An 18,878-nucleotide genomic window follows, 5' to 3' on the forward strand; every position below is an offset into this window, starting at 1 on the left:
CACTGAACCGCCAAATTTTCCGATCGACAAGCTCAGCGTCTTAGCCACTGAGCCACCCTCAAAGAGAAGAAACAAAAGAAAGAGAAGAAAGCTACTACCGTATTCAAGGCTTCCTAATTGGCTTCCCAGCTACCACTGTTTAAGCAGAATAATAGGGTAATGGATTAAGCTGATCCACTAAGGTTCTTTTTATGTTCTTAGAGCTGAATAACCCTCCGGTTCAGGTTTTAATATATACTTTATATATCTACACGGACACACACACAAAGTATACTTCAGTAGAAAGCTTTCTACTCTTTACCAGTTGGTGTTTATTCTTTCTACACCTATACAAACACACATAAGCAAGCAAGCAAGCAAGCACACACACAGCACACACAAGCAGCAGCCCTTCTACTCTTCGCCAGTCGGTTGGTTTTAAATAAGATCTTTTGTCCCAAAAGCTGACCCGCAACATCTATGCCCCACTGCAGAAGACTATTTTCCCTTCAAAACAGAGACCCTCCCCTTTGCATTTAAAACTAGTGCACATACATCTCTGTATATGCATAGACTGGCACAGTAAGAACCAACCATAATTTTTCCTGTTTTGTGCCTTAATTATACCCATGAGGAAAGCAAGCATTTCTGAGTCACTCCTACTGACCTCCAGAGCAGCCTTGAACCTGTTCTTCCAGCTGATATTCTTGGACTCATGGGACTGAACCGAGCAATGACTGAAGGAAGTAAAGATGTTTTCTCCTTCTCCCTAGATTGGGACGTCGTAAAAGGGTGGCAAGAAACGAGTCTATTCATCTCCTGTCAGGCATGGGATCTTGCTTTGAAAAATGGCACTTGCTACACTCAGTTCTAGCAGTCAAAACCCTTTGGTTTTTGTACAGGTAGTCCTTGACTCAACAACAGTTCATTTAGTGACTGTTCATAGTTACATCACTGAAAAAATGACCATTTTTCATATTTACGACCATTGCAATATCCCCATGGTCACATGATCAAAATTCAGACAATCGGCAACTGACACAAATTTATTATAGTTGTAATGTCCTGGGGTAATGTGATCACCTTTTGAGGCATCTTCTAACAAGCAAAGTCAATTGGGAAACCAGATTCACTTAACAACCATGTTACTAACAACTGCAGTACAACTGTGGCAAAAAAGGCCATAAAATGGGGCAAAACTTACTTAAATAATGTCTCACTTAGCAGCATAAATTTTGGGCTGTATTGTAGTCGCAAATCAAGGACTGCCTGCAATGTATTTCTACTTTAAAAGCCCTCACCTTAGCTAAGGATTATTTATTTCTTAAGTGAAGGTCTTAAGCAAGAAGGGGGAAAAGAACACCAAAGTGAGTGCTGAAAGATTTGAAGTCAGCTTGGTTTATACATTATGAAACCAGAAAGGACATGTGGATCAGCTGACTTCATTATTTGCTTTTACTGCTTTGCACTTAAGAGGGACAAAATGAGCTTTACAACTACAAGAAACATATTCAGGCAATCCTCCTCTTTGGGCTAATGAACGAGATTATAAAGTGTTCTGAGTTCTCATTGAGAAAGCTTGGTCAATTTTCATGCTGTGTAAATCATGCCTTATAAGGGAAAGCCAAACTATGAACAAGGCACTGGACAGCGCAAGACTGTACAGATGCAGGATATTTTTTTAAAAAAAAATCATAACTATTTTGCAATGCCAACATCAAGAAATCATTAACTTTATTAGCCCAAAAATACAGCCTCTTAATTGGCCTCTTAATAGTCAGAACAAATTCTGATGCTCAGATGAATATACGATTCAATAAAGATCTCCATTTTTTTGTTCTGCTATGGCAATTTTCTCTGGGGTAGGACTTCATTTCCTCTCCTGCCCCCCAATAGCTATAAACTAAATTGACACTCTCAAGGAAAACCCAAAGTTTTAGAGATCAGCTAAACATTCTATCCTGTCCATACAATGTCCTTCAAGGGTTTCTTTCAACACTCAAAACTGCAGGTGGAAATTTCTCTCCCGGCACAACTCACATATTCCATTATGGGTTAGATTTACAGTATATGCTCTCTATTTGATTGGAATCCAGGTGGGTTACACCACATGGTCCTCTGTTCTCCATTTTCTTCTCCACATAAACTCTACAAAATAGATTGGGAGGAGAGTTAGTGTCTGCCTCAGAGCTTTTATAGTTAAGAATGGAGTTAAGTCAAGGTTTCTTCAATTCTAGTCCAACACCATAACCATTATAGCACACTGGCATCTGAAAACCTTTAGTCACTGCCTCATGAAAATAGCCGGGCCATCTGTTTTCCTTGGCTGAACACTATGTTCTCCAGATAGACCCATTTTCACCCTTTGTTGACATTTTGCACCCTGGTACAGAAAACATGTGCTCTGACAGACTGATGTGGCCCATATTTGTACAATTACCATTAATTTTTATTTCCTTCTGGCAAACTGCCGATATATACCTTTAACATTTGCACAATAGGAAAATACAATGATGGAGAATGAGCACACTATACCACAAAGTGTTAAGGATTCCTTCCCACAAAACCTATGAAATTATTACAATTCATACTTTTTCATCTTTAGGGTAGTTAGGGGAGGGGAGGGGAGGGTAAGGTAGAACAAAACAGAATAGTTGGAAGGGTCCTTGGAGGTCTTCTAGTCCAATCCTCTGCTCAGGGAGGAAACCCTGAAACATTTTAGATAAATGATTGTCCAGTCTCTTGAACAACACTGCCTCTCAATGTATTTATATATGCACAAAAAGACACACATATGGGTGTTTGCAAGACAAGATATATACAGTATATATAAAAGCAAAGATGGGAGACAGAACTCTGTGAACAAAACCACACCTCTTTTTTATGAGCATGTGATGTATTAAAAAAAAGGCAGAGCTTCAGTCACAGTTAGGCTTGCCATCTTGAGTTTTTCTCGACCCTGTGGACATCCATAAATACATATTTTCTTGAAAGGTTTCTTACATATTTTTCCTTTCCCAAATGTGTGCATCCTTTTCTGAATCAAGTTTTCATGATTAAATATTTCAAGAATTCAGCTCTCCTTTTCGGCTGAATGAAGTAGCCACATCAACTGGTGGACATTGGAGATAAAATGATGTTTCTTACAATTTCCCCCTCACTTTTTCTCATCCTCCCATTGGTGATGCTGGGATGGTTGATTGGAATCTTTTCAAAGCTTGCTGAAGAATGCTGCGAGAAAGGCCCATGAAGAAGTGAATTGGTGAGCTGCCATCAAGGGTAATAAGCTTTGCTTTTTACACCCATGTTTCAGGTGAAATTCCCATTCCTACAATTTTGGACAAATCAATCTATATGTAAAAAAAAAGTGAAATGCCACACACGTGACATCACAAAATCTCCAGAACTGTAAAGCCTACAAACTTGAAATTTGGCACAAATGTTCCTCTTGGTTTCTAGGTGCTCACTAAGAAATGATTTTTTGAAATGACCATCAGATCATCAGAATTTCTTATACAGAATTAACAGACGTCAATGCTAAGGAGTTAGACATTCTACTCCCCTTCCCCACCTGAAAGGAACTCTGTTCCAACTGTCACTTGCCTTATATGGGCATGGCCAGTGCGTGACTCATCCGGCCCACGGGCTGGGAGTTTAGACATTCTACTTCCCCTCCCCACCTAAAAATAACTCTGTTCCAATTGTTCTTATATTAACACACTCAGATGTTAAGGAGTTACACATTCTACATTAATTTTCTAGCTTTAAGTGTCAATTTATCAAGCCTGATCACATAGTTTTGTAGCAAAGTACCGGTATCCAGCTAGTTTGATAATACAGCAGGCAGGCACCAGGTAAACCTATCAACAATTGGCACTCCTGGGTTGAAGGACAGGGCTGTAAGTGTCATGTAGCCAACTTGTACTTCATTGGTCTTACCTATCTTGATTCTTAATGTTCTGTTGTAAGGTTTAAAGCAAAACGCCAACCCATCTGGTTTTCAATGGGAGCCAGTAATAGGAGAGTAGCTAAAAATGAACACTATAAATGAACACATACATCCATCACTTTCTTTCCTATAAGTCAATTCTGAAACATGACAGAAAAGTAGCAGTCAAAGTACACATCATTTCCTCCACATAAAAGTCGCACCTGCATTCATGATAGACAAGGGAAAGCAAGAATATGGCCTTCACCATGCTTGCTCTCATTTATCTTTCTCAGAATACTTTCATTTCTCCATTTCTTACTGCTCTTCTACCGCCCTCCTTCCCTCCTTTTCATCTTCTTTATCTTCCCATGCCTTTGTTATCATTAATATACTATTAATGATAGTAACCTAGGATTTCTTCCCAGAGATGAGGCTGCAGGAAGGGTTGTATTTGCAAACTCTAGACCAGTGTTTCTCAAACTTGGCGACTTTAAGTCCTGTGGACTTCAACTCCCAGAATCCCCCAGCCAGCATAGCTGGCTGGGGAATTCTGGGAGTTGAAGTCCACAGGACTTAAAGTCGCCAAGTTTGAGAAACACTGCTCTAGACCATTGCAAAGATGTACCTGAAGGCAGAACAAGAAACAATGGATGGAAACTAATCAAGGAGAGAAGCAATCTAGATATATGGAGAGATTTCCTGATAGAACAAGCAGTAAGTGAAATGGCTTGCCTTCAGAAGTTGTGGACACTCCATCTCTGGAGGTTTTAAGAAGAGATTGGACAACCACTTGTCTGAAATGGTAGACGGCCTCCTGCTTGAGCTAATTGGACTAGAAAACCTCCAAGGTCCCTTCCAACTGTTATTCTTTTTGCAATGAAAACAGACTCCCTAGATAGAAATGTTCTGCTGTCTCTGAATAACACTGGCCTCCAGGCTGAGACAAAGGTGTGTGTGTGTGCGTGTGTGTGCGTGTGTGTGTGTGTGTGTGTGTGTGTGTCTTAAAAAAACATTTTCTATATTAAACAAGCAGGCTTCCAATTTCATCACACAATTTCATCGGGTTTTCCATAGGCATGTTTCAGATAAAGGAATGTGGTCAGATATCAACACCTTCAACTGCTTTTACTGGGGATTGATTTCAACTGGCTGAGAGTTCTTATATCCTGCAAAAAAAATCTGGACCTCTCTCCTCTCTGTAGAAAGTTATTACGATTATTTTTCTGTTGTGTCCAGAAATCTAATGTTTTTTTGCAAAGTGCTGTTATGTGGCAACAAACGGCAACTGTGCTAAGCAGTCTTATTATAATCCCAAGACTGATTAGCACAATTACAGAGGCTTCAGAACCACACATTTGAAGTTATTTTCCTTAAACTGCATTTTTTTTCCTTTGTGAAGTAGAAGATGCAGAGGAGGACGTTCCTCAGAAATAGTAAGACAGGAATGAGTTAAATTCACTCCTCATGTCTGTCCTGGTTCTGTTAATTATCACCCCTCTTTGCAGGAGATGCTATTGCATTTTTAGAAATCTGGAAATAAGATATAAGCCCACATACAACATGTGTGACTCTGGGTTTTCTAAGCCCATTAATTCAAGTCAGTGCTCTGTTATTTTCATTGTCTTGCAGCAATATTCCTTGTAGCCCCATTTAGAGGTCAAGCCAACACTGCTGTCATTGCAGCTGTGTTTGCACCGGAACATTTCAGTTGCGATCTGATGGTTAATAAATAATCACACCAAACAAGAATGTTACATAAAATATCTTGCCTCTGAGAACAAGCTTTACTGGAACCCAACAAAACAAACTCGAAACTCCGCAATGAAAGATGCCACAATATCAAGGAAAAAACCAAGTATCAGGACCCAGACCTTCCTATCCACATGTACTCATACACACACACACACACACAGAAGCTGTATTTTCCCCGTATTAGATATAGAGTTTGGATGTCATTCAAGTTTGGTAAGCCATTAGATGTGCCTGCTTCATTTAATCCTTTCCAGCATCAGATATTATGGCAAAGTAGAAAGAAAAAGCCTTTAGGCTCTTTTATAAATTTGTAGCAAGATAATGGTAGAAACTAATTGTTGGGCCAAAGAGCTCTTTGTGTTGATTCTTTAGCTTGGTTCTTATGTGCGTTTTCACAGAATTAATGCTGCAATACCTTCATCAGGTATCCTGAGGATATGTTGCCCCCATCTAATGGCATCACTAAGACAGAACATCCAACAGATACATCCAGAGATAAGCACACCATCATTAAAAGGCAGGCATCAGAAATAAATAGTTTAAATACATATGTACAAAACAGGCAGATCCCAGGACAGACCTGCTGGAATAGAGAGCAAGGTATTATACATGCAGAGCCACAATCTCTGAATTCTGGGAACAAAACAGAATACCGGTGCCATCCTGGGTAATAAGAGGCCCAAGATATTCCTCAAGAAGCAACACAACTGTAGTTATAGCAGTGTTCTCTCTGTCACTCATTCCCTGCTCTTCCAAATATTATGGTGAAGTTGCTTAGGGATTATAAGAGGAAATGAAAAATAACCAGTTAGCAACATCACGTACAAGTGGTAAGGTAGTAGGAACATATTGAGTGTTGGCCAATAATGTTGGCTAAGAGAGAGGTTGATCAGCTAACCTCAGTCGCTCACATATATTGATTTCTATTGTGACCATTCCACATCACTTCATTATGGATGAGGCCCTCTCTAGAGATCTTTTTAGATATGTACATATACGGTGGTAGAATTTTCTGGCCCAGTGCTTTTTAGCCTTTCATTAGTTCCATTAGTTGCCCAGAACACACACTATTGCAACCCATACACACAAATACAAGCTACTGCCAATAGCAGTAGAAGAAAGGGAAAGGAACTCTTGCTCCTTATTCTCCATATCATCATCAATTATAGCATTTGTGTTGAATCAAGAAGTAGTTACCCCAAAGGTGCATTTTCAAGAGGCAATTGGACTTTCTGCATTTTCTTTGAAGAAATTGAACTTCTCATCTCGGATGAGAAGCAAAACATCTTCAAAGAAAACCCAGAAAGTCCAGTTGCCTCTTGAAAAAGCACCTTTGGGACAACCATGACCTGGATGACTTGAGAATCTCCATAGACATTGAAGTAATTACTTCTCTTTTTCTAAGAGATAAGCACCCTCCATTTCCTAGGATCTATAATAGTTAGGTAAGCAAGCAGGTGACAACCGAAAGGAAGTGAAACAGGTCAGAGGAGGTTTGGTCAAGTTCAGCTGATATCCTCAGGCAGCTCAAAAGAAAATTTGTCATTAGGATAGATAGTAGGGCAAGACGAAAAAGCAGAATGCTGAAGATTCTTCTTCTCCAACATGGAATGTTTTAGTAAATCCAACAAAATTCCAAATTTTAAGCACTAATTTTGCACAAGAGCAGAATACATACACATTGCTAGCCTGGACAGAACAGTGAAAAGCTACCCAAATTGGTTTTTCTCTTTCTTCTCTTTACAAAATATTATGGACCCAATTGAATGATGTTATTTCATCGTTTGAGCAAGTTCACCTTGGGTTTGGTATTGCGGGTTTTTAGTGATGTTTCTAAAGTTCACTTTCTTTTTTTCTTCTCCAACAATAATTATGTTTGTTGTAGACTTAACAGCTGGAGCCAATTGGATGTGATTTTTCTGTTGATGGTTATTAGGCACAGGAAGTGCCAGAAGGGGTTTGCCTTGAGTTCAAAAATCCATTCCCATTATAGCAACTGGGTCTTTAATTATAGATTCTATGCTGCTTCTGATTTTCTAGTGGCTTTAAAAAAAGTAGTTCAGGGATATGTACTGAAAGTAACCAAACATAATTTTTCAGAGAGGACCAATTGCTGCATTTCTGGCTCATTTCACAGTGGACTCGAGAGATTTCATGGCTTGCTAAACCAAGTCACATTCTTGGATAAGAACAGCAAGCTCAAAAATAATACGCTTACTAAAATCTAAGCTCTGTTGAGGCTTAGCAGATGGTTCAGATATTTCCAACATCATTTTGAGCTTAAAAGGCACTTACTGGAGACAGAATTGCCAACCCAGGATGTCCTTAGCTGGCGGCTTTTTTTCTCAGTTCCACAAACCTTCTATTACATGTTTTTGGGTTTTTAAAAAATCTTTACATATCATGAAAGCTTTGTGTCAAGATGTCCCACTTCATTAATTAATTAATCCAGGGGTTTACAGGTATCCATTATCTTAGTACCACCACTTTTACTACCATAACACATAACCAGCTAGCAATATCTCCTTGCCTTTTGACCCCTTTAGATTTTGCTCTACTTGATTTCCACCCTTCTGATGTCTTATGCCTGTTCGATTTAATGTTGTCAGCTGCCCAGAGTCACCATATGTGGGTTTGACAGTCATATAAACTTATTTAGTAATAATAATTGCTCATCACAGCATCAAGCCAGATAAAATGTCCTTTAAATCAAATACTCTCATAAACCCATCTGCACAACATTGTTGGTGAAGAATGTAAGCCTATTGCTTTATCCCAGGCTATGTTTCAGCTTAAGTCTACAGTCCTTGTATTCCCCAGGGATCTCCCAACTAAATGCTAACCAGATCTGATCTAGCTTAGCTTCTAAGCCTAGACAAGATTGGCCAGATGCTGCCACTTGCTGCAAACTTCTTGACTGTTATTAGAAACATCCCATTTCTTTTTCAGTGTGCTGGGCCTTTGAAACATTTTCTTTCTGCTTCAGCATTTCTTTAGGAAAACTCATCCTACATGTTGCAAAATAGAGAATCTTGTTAATGCAAACTCTCCTATGAAGAGGGTTTAGGAATATGGTTTCTAAAATGTCATTAGTTTCTTTCCTAGTAACAGAAAAACACATTCAGAGGAAGAGTATCAAGATCTGGACACCAATAAGCCCAGTATGGTGTAATGTGCGGACCCAGACTTTGAGTCACCCTCAGTCACTGATTGAGCTTGGGTCAATCACCTTCTCTCAATCCAACTCATAGATTATTGTGGAGAAAGATACTATGTATGCATATATGCCCCAAATACATATTCTATTTCAAGAGACACTTTTCCTCATCCCAGATTTCCCCCTTTCTGACTTCAGCAGAACCAGAAGCCTGGCCTGAAAAACAACTATGTAAAAATAATACAGTGATGAGATATCCAGAGATGCATGCTTTATCCAGCTTTCACTGGTTTTAGAACTACCGGTAATCTTTTTTTCCTGGCTAACTAAAGCTGAAGCAAATATGACAACATTCCCAACAACCCATCATTATATTACTGGCTACTCAGTCATAAAATACTGCTTCCTATTTCCACCAAAGGATGTAGCCAGCCTCTTAGTTCTATGAGTTTGGATAAGCAGCAATACCCAGATGAGATCAAGCCATATAGGTGGTTTGGATCCCTGAGACACAAAAATTTAACCTTCACTTATTAAAATAAATCATAAGTGTAGCCAGACATATAGATAAGTGAGTTGCCTTGAAAAGATGCATTGGCAAGACTAGGGGGAAGAGATATTGTAGAAAATAGCCACAGTGTAATCCAAGCTACTACCTGGTGCTCAGATAAGATCACAGTTAATGATTCCAAGGTTATTCAACACAAATAGAAGCAACATAAAAAGGTATGTTGACAGCTCAGCAGCGTCAGAGCAGGAAGTTATGTCCCCAATAGGAGTTAATCTACAGTCAATCAATATCTGTGTGCTAGTCAAAGTCATTGGGTCAAGACAAAATGAACCAGAGGTAAGGCTAGAGCAACAGTAATGTATAATCCGCTCCCAATTCTGTAGACATCTACACAGAAGACAGTCATTTTGAGTTCAAAAGGACTTGCTCCCAGGTAAATGCATATTGAATTGCAGCCAAAGACTTCCAGCAACTCAGTTAAAGCCAGACTTCCAGCAACTCAATTAATCCCGATTTTTAAAAAATGCCCCCTCCAAAAAATTAGCAGCCTACCACCAATGCTTTCCAGTTCAAACTCTAGAAGAAATGTATTAGGAGTGTGTAAGCAGATTCTGTTTTTTTTTCTTGGTAAGAAATTAGATGACATTTCAGAACAAGGTGTTGGTTTTAGTTGTAATAGCTTCATATCTTGCCATCAGTTCTAAACCTCTGGACACCAGTAGCTTCCTCCTGGTTTGATTAGCCGTTTCCCAACAGCAGCATTTGGTTTAGGTGTTTGATGTAGCAAAATCAATGCAGCTATCTTTCCACACTTTCCTAAAAGCAACATTTAAGCTAAGTAGATCCAGGGAAATGTAAATAAAACTTCTCCAGAAAGCCACACCTGTCTAGTTACACAAAACATCCTTTTCCCCTACCTCACCTGGAAGTTGTTTGCTACAGAGGATAACCCAACTTGCACCATTGTCACCCCACTGAAATTCTAAACTTTGCACTATCAACGCAAAGTAAACATGTGGCTGATTGGTAGGTGCAAATAAACACGGTTAAGAGATAAGGTGCTGATACTATGTTCCTGTTGCTTCCGGGAGGTCTATTTAAACAAGATTAAGCTAACCCACAAAAGTTTCTTTATGCAACTGCATCAGTGCTTACTACTTCCCCTTCCCCTTTTGCTCTAAATTAGGCCTCTATAATTTTCTTAATATTTGATGGACCATGCAAGTTTCATCAGCTTTTGTTGCAGTCAACACTAATGTCTAAATTTCCCAAGATCCAGGGTGATGAAGACTTTTTCTAATAGCTATAGAACAGAGATGATCGTTTATTCGTAGCAGGATCCGACTTCCCGAAACACTCTTACCATAACTAGGATAGCATACAAGTGTTTTTTTTTTTAAAAAAAATATCACTAGATAGCTTTTCAGGGTTAGGAGAGAAAGTATAAAACATAGTATCTTAAGGAAGGTAATCTGTAACTCTTGCACGAGTGGATAATTTTACATTTTTAAAGTGCCAAAGTGTATCTAGGCTGCTGAACTTCAGGATTTAGGCAGGGCTCCTCATAATGAATAAGCCACTAGGGCTAAGGCAGGACTGGGAGCAAGATTCAGAAACAAGGGCTAGATCTTTTGCCAAACTCCCCGGGTTTGGTTAATCATGGCATGGCAGTGGGCACCAAAAATCTGTCTCCATCATTCCCCCAGATGTCATTCAGGGGTGAGAGAAATTGTCTCAAAAGCTCTAGGACGACAAGTTGAAATATCCAAATCTCTCTATTATGAGGTTACTCTTAAACTCATTCACCCGCCTAACCCCTCTGAATCATGGTTCGTAGTTTACCTTATTCACTTTTCCTTTCCCAATGTAAATTCAGAGGGAATCTTCTCTACTAAAGTTGTGTGAGGCCTGTTCTCAATGGCCCTCGATCCTGGTCAGAGTATCCATTTCTCTCTGGGGGAATATGTTGAGTGGGAGAATGTTAAGAGTTATTGAAGAAATATAGGAAGGGGTCTGAGAGAAAAAGGTGACCTTGTTCATCAGCCCTGCCCTTGTCTCCCACCAGCATATGGATCCCATCCAATAATCATAAAAAATGTTTGGCTCTTGACAGAAACAATCCTCATCCTCATTATAAATTAAAAAGTCAAAATAATAAAACAACTGTCTTCACTAGTCTCTCACTCCATCTCCCAAATACACTCGCATTCAAAAACTCATTGCCAGTTCCAGAGTTTCCAAACTTTTTTTCTTTCTAGCCATATTTTTCCTGCCCTCCAAAGATTCAAAAAACAAATATACATGTTATCAAAGCTTTACAAATTAAAATTAATTTTAAAATATTTAAAATTTAGATATCGGGTACATAGCAGTCCTCATGCATATTCTTTTCTACAAGCAGTTCTATGTGCAGGAAAGATTGACAGCTTGGATTATCATATGGAGAATGAGAATAATAAAACTTCTGCCCTATCCATTTAGAAGTTGCTTTGCTTTCAGTGATGCTTACAATTGCACTTAGAAAGCCAGTTGGCATCTTTTAAAAATGTGATTTCATTGTTTATTACAAGATATGTTATAAAAACAACATTTTACTTACATATTTTTCAGTAATGACATATAATTTTACAGCAAAATACTACGTATCTATCTAAAATTAAGGTATGCTGAAATCACTTCTCATCAAGAAACTGGCTATAGGACTGAAAGTATTACATATATATTTTTAACCACTGAATAAGGTTTTAAAAATTGAACGATAATTCAGGGGAGATAGCCGATATTAAAAATGATTAGGCTACAGAAATATTACTCAAAAAATTTCTACATCTCTCAGAAGGCATGCATTTTCCCCAAAAAATTGAAGGGATGTGATTTGCATCTCTCTGCAAATACAAACACTGCTGTCCCAAAATACCTTAACAAAGACTCAAATATCACTGTTACAAAGCTTGTTGTCTTAAACAACCCAGGAAATGAAGAGAGGATTTGACGCCACTTTGAAAACAAATGCATCTCTACAGAAGGTAATGCTATTAATCCTTGGTGATACCTATTCAAGGGAAAGAAGGCATTTGGGGAGTTGTTTCTGTAAATTATTGTACATGGTTCTAGGAGCAAGTTAAAAACACACATATAATTTTAAAAATCTCATAATAGACCTAGTATTTTTTATGATCAGCATTTTTCTCTAGTGTGAGAGGGAAGTTCTTCAAACCTATGTAGTTTATTGTAAAGCATCAGATATAATAAAATGTATTATAATATTTATCAAAACAAGTTTTAAAGTGGTGCAGTAAGATGGGATAGCATATTTAGCAAGTGGGCTGTGCTAAACCAGATACAATTAACTTTGTTCACCATGTCTCCTGTGAGTTTCGTGTACTCCAAAAGGAAATACTAAACATGCTTGCTATGTTACAAGAATTCAGTGAAATTCATTATGTCGGTGCCTTCCATACAAAAGAGGTGAACCTAAGACCTTGGGAATTGCATAAGGCCTCAAATGCCGCTGCCCCCCCCCTTTACTCCTCCTCTACAAATTATCTCTGACCAAAATTGTTTAAGCCTGGTATCAAAGATTTTTGTAATTCTGAGATAGGAAACTGAAGCTCCAGAGAGAGCCCTAAAAGAGTTTAATTTAAAGAACACAACTACCCTAAAAAAATCCACCGAAAATACTGGTCATACCCACTATACAGGTGAAACTCAAAAAATTAGAATAAATTTGTCATACTTGTGATGATTATGGCGTACAGCTCATGAAAACCCCAAATCCACCATCTCAGAAAATTAGAATATTACATGCAACCAATAAAGCAAGGATTGTACATAGAATATCGGACCTCTGTAAAGTATAAGCATGCATATGTACTCAGTACTTGGTTTGAGCCCCTTTTGCAGCAATTACTGCCTCAATGCTGCGTGGCATGGAAGCTATCAGCCTGTGGCACTGCTGAAGTGTTATGGAAGACCAGGATGCTTCAATAGCAGCCTTCAGTTCTTCTGCATTGTTCGGTCTCATGTCTCTCATCTTTCTCTTGGCAATGCCCCATAGATTCTCTATGGAGTTCAGGTCAGGCGAGTTTGCTGGCCAATCAAGCAGAGTAATCCCACGGTCATTGAACCAGGTTTTGGTGCTTTTGGCAGTGTGGGCAGCTGGAAAATGAAGTCAGCATCCCCATAAAGCTCGTCTGCGGAAGGAAGCATGAAGTGCTCCAAAATCTCCTGGTAGACGGCTGCGTTGACCCTGGTCTTAATGAAGCACAGTGGTCCAAAGTCCTCTTTTCTGATGAGAGCAACTTTTGCATCTCATTTGGAAACCAAGGATCCAGAGTATGGAGGAAGAATGAAGAGGCCAATCAAGCACAGTAATCCCACAGTCATTGAACCAGGTTTTGGTGCTTTTGGCAAAAGTTGCTCTCCGATATTGTACTATGTACAATCCTTGTTTTATTGGTTGCATGTAATATTCTAATTTTCTGAGATGGTGGATTTGGGGTTTTCATGAGCTGTACGCCATAATCATCACAATTATGACAAATCACGGCTTGAACTATCTTGCTTTGCATGTAATGAGTCTTATCTTATTAGTTTCACCTTTTAAGTTGCATTACTGAAATAAATGAACTTTTGCACAATATTCTAATTTTTTGAGTTTCACCTGTACATCTTCATCCTACAACTGGAATCTTTAACTGTTTGAAACTACATACAAGTCACATTCATCAAACGTTACCAATGTAATACATACGTGAATCACATATGTGCACAAGTACAGTTCAAGCATGAAAAATAGTTACAACCTGCCTGTGGTATCCTCCCGGCATAAACATTAGGTCTAGACAGTGCTTGGCTGAGTCACATTTTTTAAGCTTTTACAGAAATAAGGAAGACTATATTTTTAGGCCACATCATGCAAGCAATGCTATAGAACAAATTTTGAGATAAACAGTTACTTGGTCTGTCAACTGCCTTAGATGTGAGAATTGATTAAGACAGCAGACATTTGAGTGATTGAATAAACTGAGACTTGTAATTAAATAGTGCCATATCTTCTTCCATCCTTGCCATTTGCCATCCAATGGCCCAAATGAGTGTGTGCCTGGTCTAACTGGGCTCTTTTAGGATTTCCCCCTTAAAGTCTCCATGTGAACACTGGTGCATAGCAAAATGAAAATCCTACTAATGTAAGTGACATTTATTAACATTCTGCTATATTTACAGTTTTAACACAATAGAATTCTGAATTACTGTTTTGCAGAAATCACAGAAACGTACAATAAACTATATTTAACTGTAACATAAAATAGAAAAACAAGAAATGTTAATTAGTAAAGAGACTACTTTAAGACCCCTAAAATCATCAAACATAACTGTCTGATTTTACACATGGCAGTATCAAATTATTTGAATTTTATGTTACCAACATATACTGCAAGGATCCCAAGCCAAAATAGATATAGTACAATTGTATAAAGGACTTATCATATATTACCAAAAATTAATACATATCTCTACCATCTTCTTAGCCATACTCTCACAGTTATTCTTTAAAACATTCAGATTGTGCATGTACGCTTTATTCCAAGTTGTTATCATTTTATTTAATAACAGATACATATTATGTGCAGAAATACAATTAAAACAAGTTTCTAGACCCAAGAACATCCCTTCACAATGGCCAGCATTATTACAGTATCTTACACTAAGAGAGTATACTCCAAGCTCATTTTAAGGGGAGGGGGAAAAGCAAGACTGACCCCTTCTGGCTACAGGGCAATAGCTCATGCTATTTAAAAGACTACAAATACTAAATAAGGCATTATTAGTAACATCACAGACTTGATTGCAAGAGCTGTTTCAAACATTAGCCACTAATTTAATGATTACAGGAGTTTGCATTGTACTATTAAAATTTTACATCTAAAAACAAATAGAAAGAAATGCTTCTTTTTTCCAATAAAACTTTATTTATTTTAAGCAGGTGATTAATTACTTTTGTTCTTTTGTGGGTGTTCAGAGTCTTGATTCATTTCCTGCAGATGTCCATATATTAATTGAGGGAGGATTCATTTAAAGCAGGAAAATGTTGCCAAAAGACTTCAGTCTGAAAAAAGCAAAATGATAGCACAGAGAAGAATGGTCATAAAACAAATTAAGTATAACCGAGGAAACATTTTACATACACAAATTATTGGAGATAGCATAATAATTCATAAGTGTTTGTCTTCTTGACTGTTTTTACATTTTTCATTCTGTTGTTTAATTTTAATAGCTGAATATATGTGTGGTTTGACACAATCTGTGTTTGATGTCAAGCTTTTAGAAAACACTTGCCAAACTCTGTCCAGAGTTTCCCTGTCCAGTTGTGTCCAACTCATTGATTCACAGCTGAAGAGCCAGCATTGTTGAAAGATGCTTCCATCCTCATTTGGCAGGCATGACTTATATACTAAGGTACATGGAACACTGTTACCTTCCCATCAAAGTGATACCTATTTGTCTACTCACATTTGCATACTTTCAAACTGGTAAGTTAGCAGAAGTTGGGGCAGGAAGTTGGCCCACACGGTGCTTGGGTCTTGACTGCTAACTTTCTGGTTGACAAGACCAGCGTTGGCCACAGCACTGAGTGGTTACTCTATAATTGCTCAGTGCAGCTCTATATTCTATAGATAGTCATGCTATCTTCTTCAAAAGTTTAGACAAATTGTATGTAAGAAAGCTAGTGCATATTATTGGATCATATTAAAATAGACAGTGGAGGTTCACAAATGGGGTGGGGGGAGGCTATGGGCTACCTCTTCCGGCTTAGCATAATTAGATCGATAGAATAAATAACTTTGATATCTTGAGTACAGCCTGCAACTCTGTATGAAAACTTGATTTTTATTTCCACATATCAATTTATAAAGAATACTGAAAATAAAAAGCACAATAAAATGCAAGTGATGAGAAGAGGCAATTTACAATCTTGTTCACCATTATAACTCCTGTACTCATGTTCAAATCTGAACAAATTAAAGATTGCTAAATTTATTTACTTTAATCTCAAGGAATAAGATTACTGTATAGTAAACATAATTAATAGCTACAATTTAGTTAATTACATTTAACTAACTATAATAAAAATTGCATTAGTTCCATGCACACTGACTGCAAAACACTGGCTTGGGATAATAATTGTGTTAGGAGCTTCAAACAAATAGCACATTGTTTGTAAGCATCCTTTTTGGACTGCTTTTTCTGCACATCTACAAGTTGCTTCAAATTTGATTATGAATACTTCCACTTGTTGGACAATACAGCTATTCTTTGTAAGTTGCATAAATTTGCCCAACTGAATCAGCATCAAGCACCTTTAATAAATTAATAAATATATTTTGTTGCCTATTAAATTTTAATTTGGTAGGCTAGAAAATTTCAGGCACTCTCTAAATCCACAAACTCTTCACTTTTTGTAAATATCAAATTAAAAACTGAGTAGATGCAAAATTATGTGGCTGCCATTTTTGCACCCTACATGAACTACCGTATTTTTCAGAGTATAAGATGCACCCCTTTTCCTCAAAAAAGAGGCTGAAAATCTGGGTGCGTCTTATACACCGAATACAGCATTTTTTGCCTCCCGAACACCCGCCCCTTTACCAAAACGGCTGTGCATACCCTTATGGAAGCTTTCAGAGAGCTCCTGGGGGCTGGGAAGGGCAGAAATGAGCAAAAAATGACCCATTTTGCCCCCCCCCCCCCCAGTCCACAGCAGTACTCTATAAGCCTCAATAAGGCTATGCATGTAATTTTTTGGACAAAAACCGGGCCCGTTTTCATGAAAAATGGGCCATTTTTTCCTTGTTTTTGCCCCCCCTCCCAGGAGCACTCTGCAAGTCCCCCCCCCCCAAGGCTATTCGTGCTTTTAGGGAAAAAACGGGCCCGTTTTCACGAAAACGGGCCATTTTGGGGAGGTTTGCAGAGTGCAAAAACTTTTTTTCCCTTGTAGAAAGCTCTTTAACTAATTGATGAGAATTACATTGATCAAGTGCTGTGCCAGGAGAAACACCTACCTATCTACTGTATTTCTTTCTATATTTCTCTCTATCTATCCCTCTACCTACCTACCTACACATACACTCTCTCTCTCCCTACCTACCTACTGTATTTCTCTCTCTCTCTCCATTTCTCTCTCTCTCTAACCCTCTACCTGCCAACCTACCTACTCTTTCTCTCTCCCTCCCTATATACTGTATTTCTCTCTCTCTCTTTCTATTTCTCTCTCTCTATCCCCCTACCTACCTACCTACCTACCTACCTACCTACTCTCTCTCTCTCCCTACCTACCTACGGTATTTCTTTCTCTTTCTCTCCCTGTCTATCCCTCTGTCTACCTACCTACTTAAAAAAATTGCCTCTTCAAAACCTTGGTGCATCTTATATTCTAGTGCGTCTTATACTCTGAAAAATACAGTACATCAGAAAGAGTCTGATGTAGTTATTAAAGTATTGGCCTAGAAACCATGAGATTGAGATTGAAGCCCACTTTGGGCATGAAATCGAGCTGGGTGGCTTTCGGTCAGTCATTCTTTTTCAACCCAACCTACTCACAAGATTGTAGTGGGGAAAATAGGAGGCAGAAGGAGTATTAGGTACAATCAGTGCCTTGAGTTATTTTTAAAAATAAAGAAGATGGGCTAAAAATACTCTAAATCTACATTCAGAGAAATCGTTTCTGATGTCAGTAGAAACAAAATAAACAGCAATGGCCTGCTAGCCAAACCCATTTTTTATTGAAAGAAACTTTCAATAAAACTGTGAGGAAAATTGTAATTCAGTGGGAATTCCTCCTAGTCAGGAGGGCTATAGGGGATGCCAAATCACTAATACAGAATTAAAGATATCCTAACCACAGTTTATTTTTTTTAAAAAAAAACTTCTCTAGTTCCAGTGTCTTTAGGTGGCTAATGCCAATTGCATTTGTTTATGCAGTCTGTCTCATGATGGTGTTTTTCTTCCCTGAGTTTTGTATATTGCCTTCTAATTCAATAGTGAACATCTATTTGGCAAAAAAAGTTGTGTGTATACATCAGGATACACATCTTCCTAAAGCAATTTGAAATTTTCTTTTAGCACTCAATATGACTGAATTACAAAAATGTATTTTGTGAAAATACAAAAAGAAATACAAATGCAACAAATAATATAAATTGATTTTATAAATAATAGGGAAATGTGAAACTTTCTAGTATTTTTTTTAACATGTGTCTATATACACAAACACAAACACACCAGAAATTAGCAAACTTTATTGAAGTATATTACCTTTAGTAAATAAAGAGAACTCTTGTCCTAGGGAGTGTAGAAAATGTTTCTGGCATCTTTCGAACCTTTGCATAATTAATAAATCCTCTGAGAAACAGAAGAAATCCTATAGAAAAAGTACAGAATATTTTTATGTAAACACATTATTTCTCTTTGATCCCAAAAGCACTGTTTGTTCAAGGGCCTAACAATCAGTTTCTAATTTGTTATGGTTTTCCTTAATTAGTTACATT

The 18,878-nt window shown here is 37.9% G+C and overlaps 1 protein-coding gene across 2 annotated transcripts in view; it reads right to left on the reverse strand.

Annotated features, from left to right (window-relative positions):
• Positions 1-14,515: 14,515 nt before the first annotated feature.
• The window catches only part of NDFIP1 (Nedd4 family interacting protein 1), a 31,608-nt gene continuing 27,245 nt past the window's right edge, over positions 14,516-18,878 (reverse strand). For both annotated transcript variants that reach the window (XM_081934459.1, XM_081934458.1), the window contains exons 7-8: positions 18,646-18,751; positions 14,516-15,439 (exon numbers count right to left, since the gene is read on the reverse strand). In XM_081934459.1, the coding sequence (XP_081790585.1) occupies positions 18,648-18,751 (104 nt within the window). In that variant the 3' untranslated portion in view covers positions 14,516-15,439; positions 18,646-18,647. The remainder of the gene's footprint in view (positions 15,440-18,645; positions 18,752-18,878) is intronic.

Source organism: Natrix helvetica (genome assembly GCF_964273705.1).
Source record: "Natrix helvetica genome assembly, chromosome: 1".
Taxonomy (NCBI): domain Eukaryota; kingdom Metazoa; phylum Chordata; class Lepidosauria; order Squamata; family Natricidae; genus Natrix; species Natrix helvetica.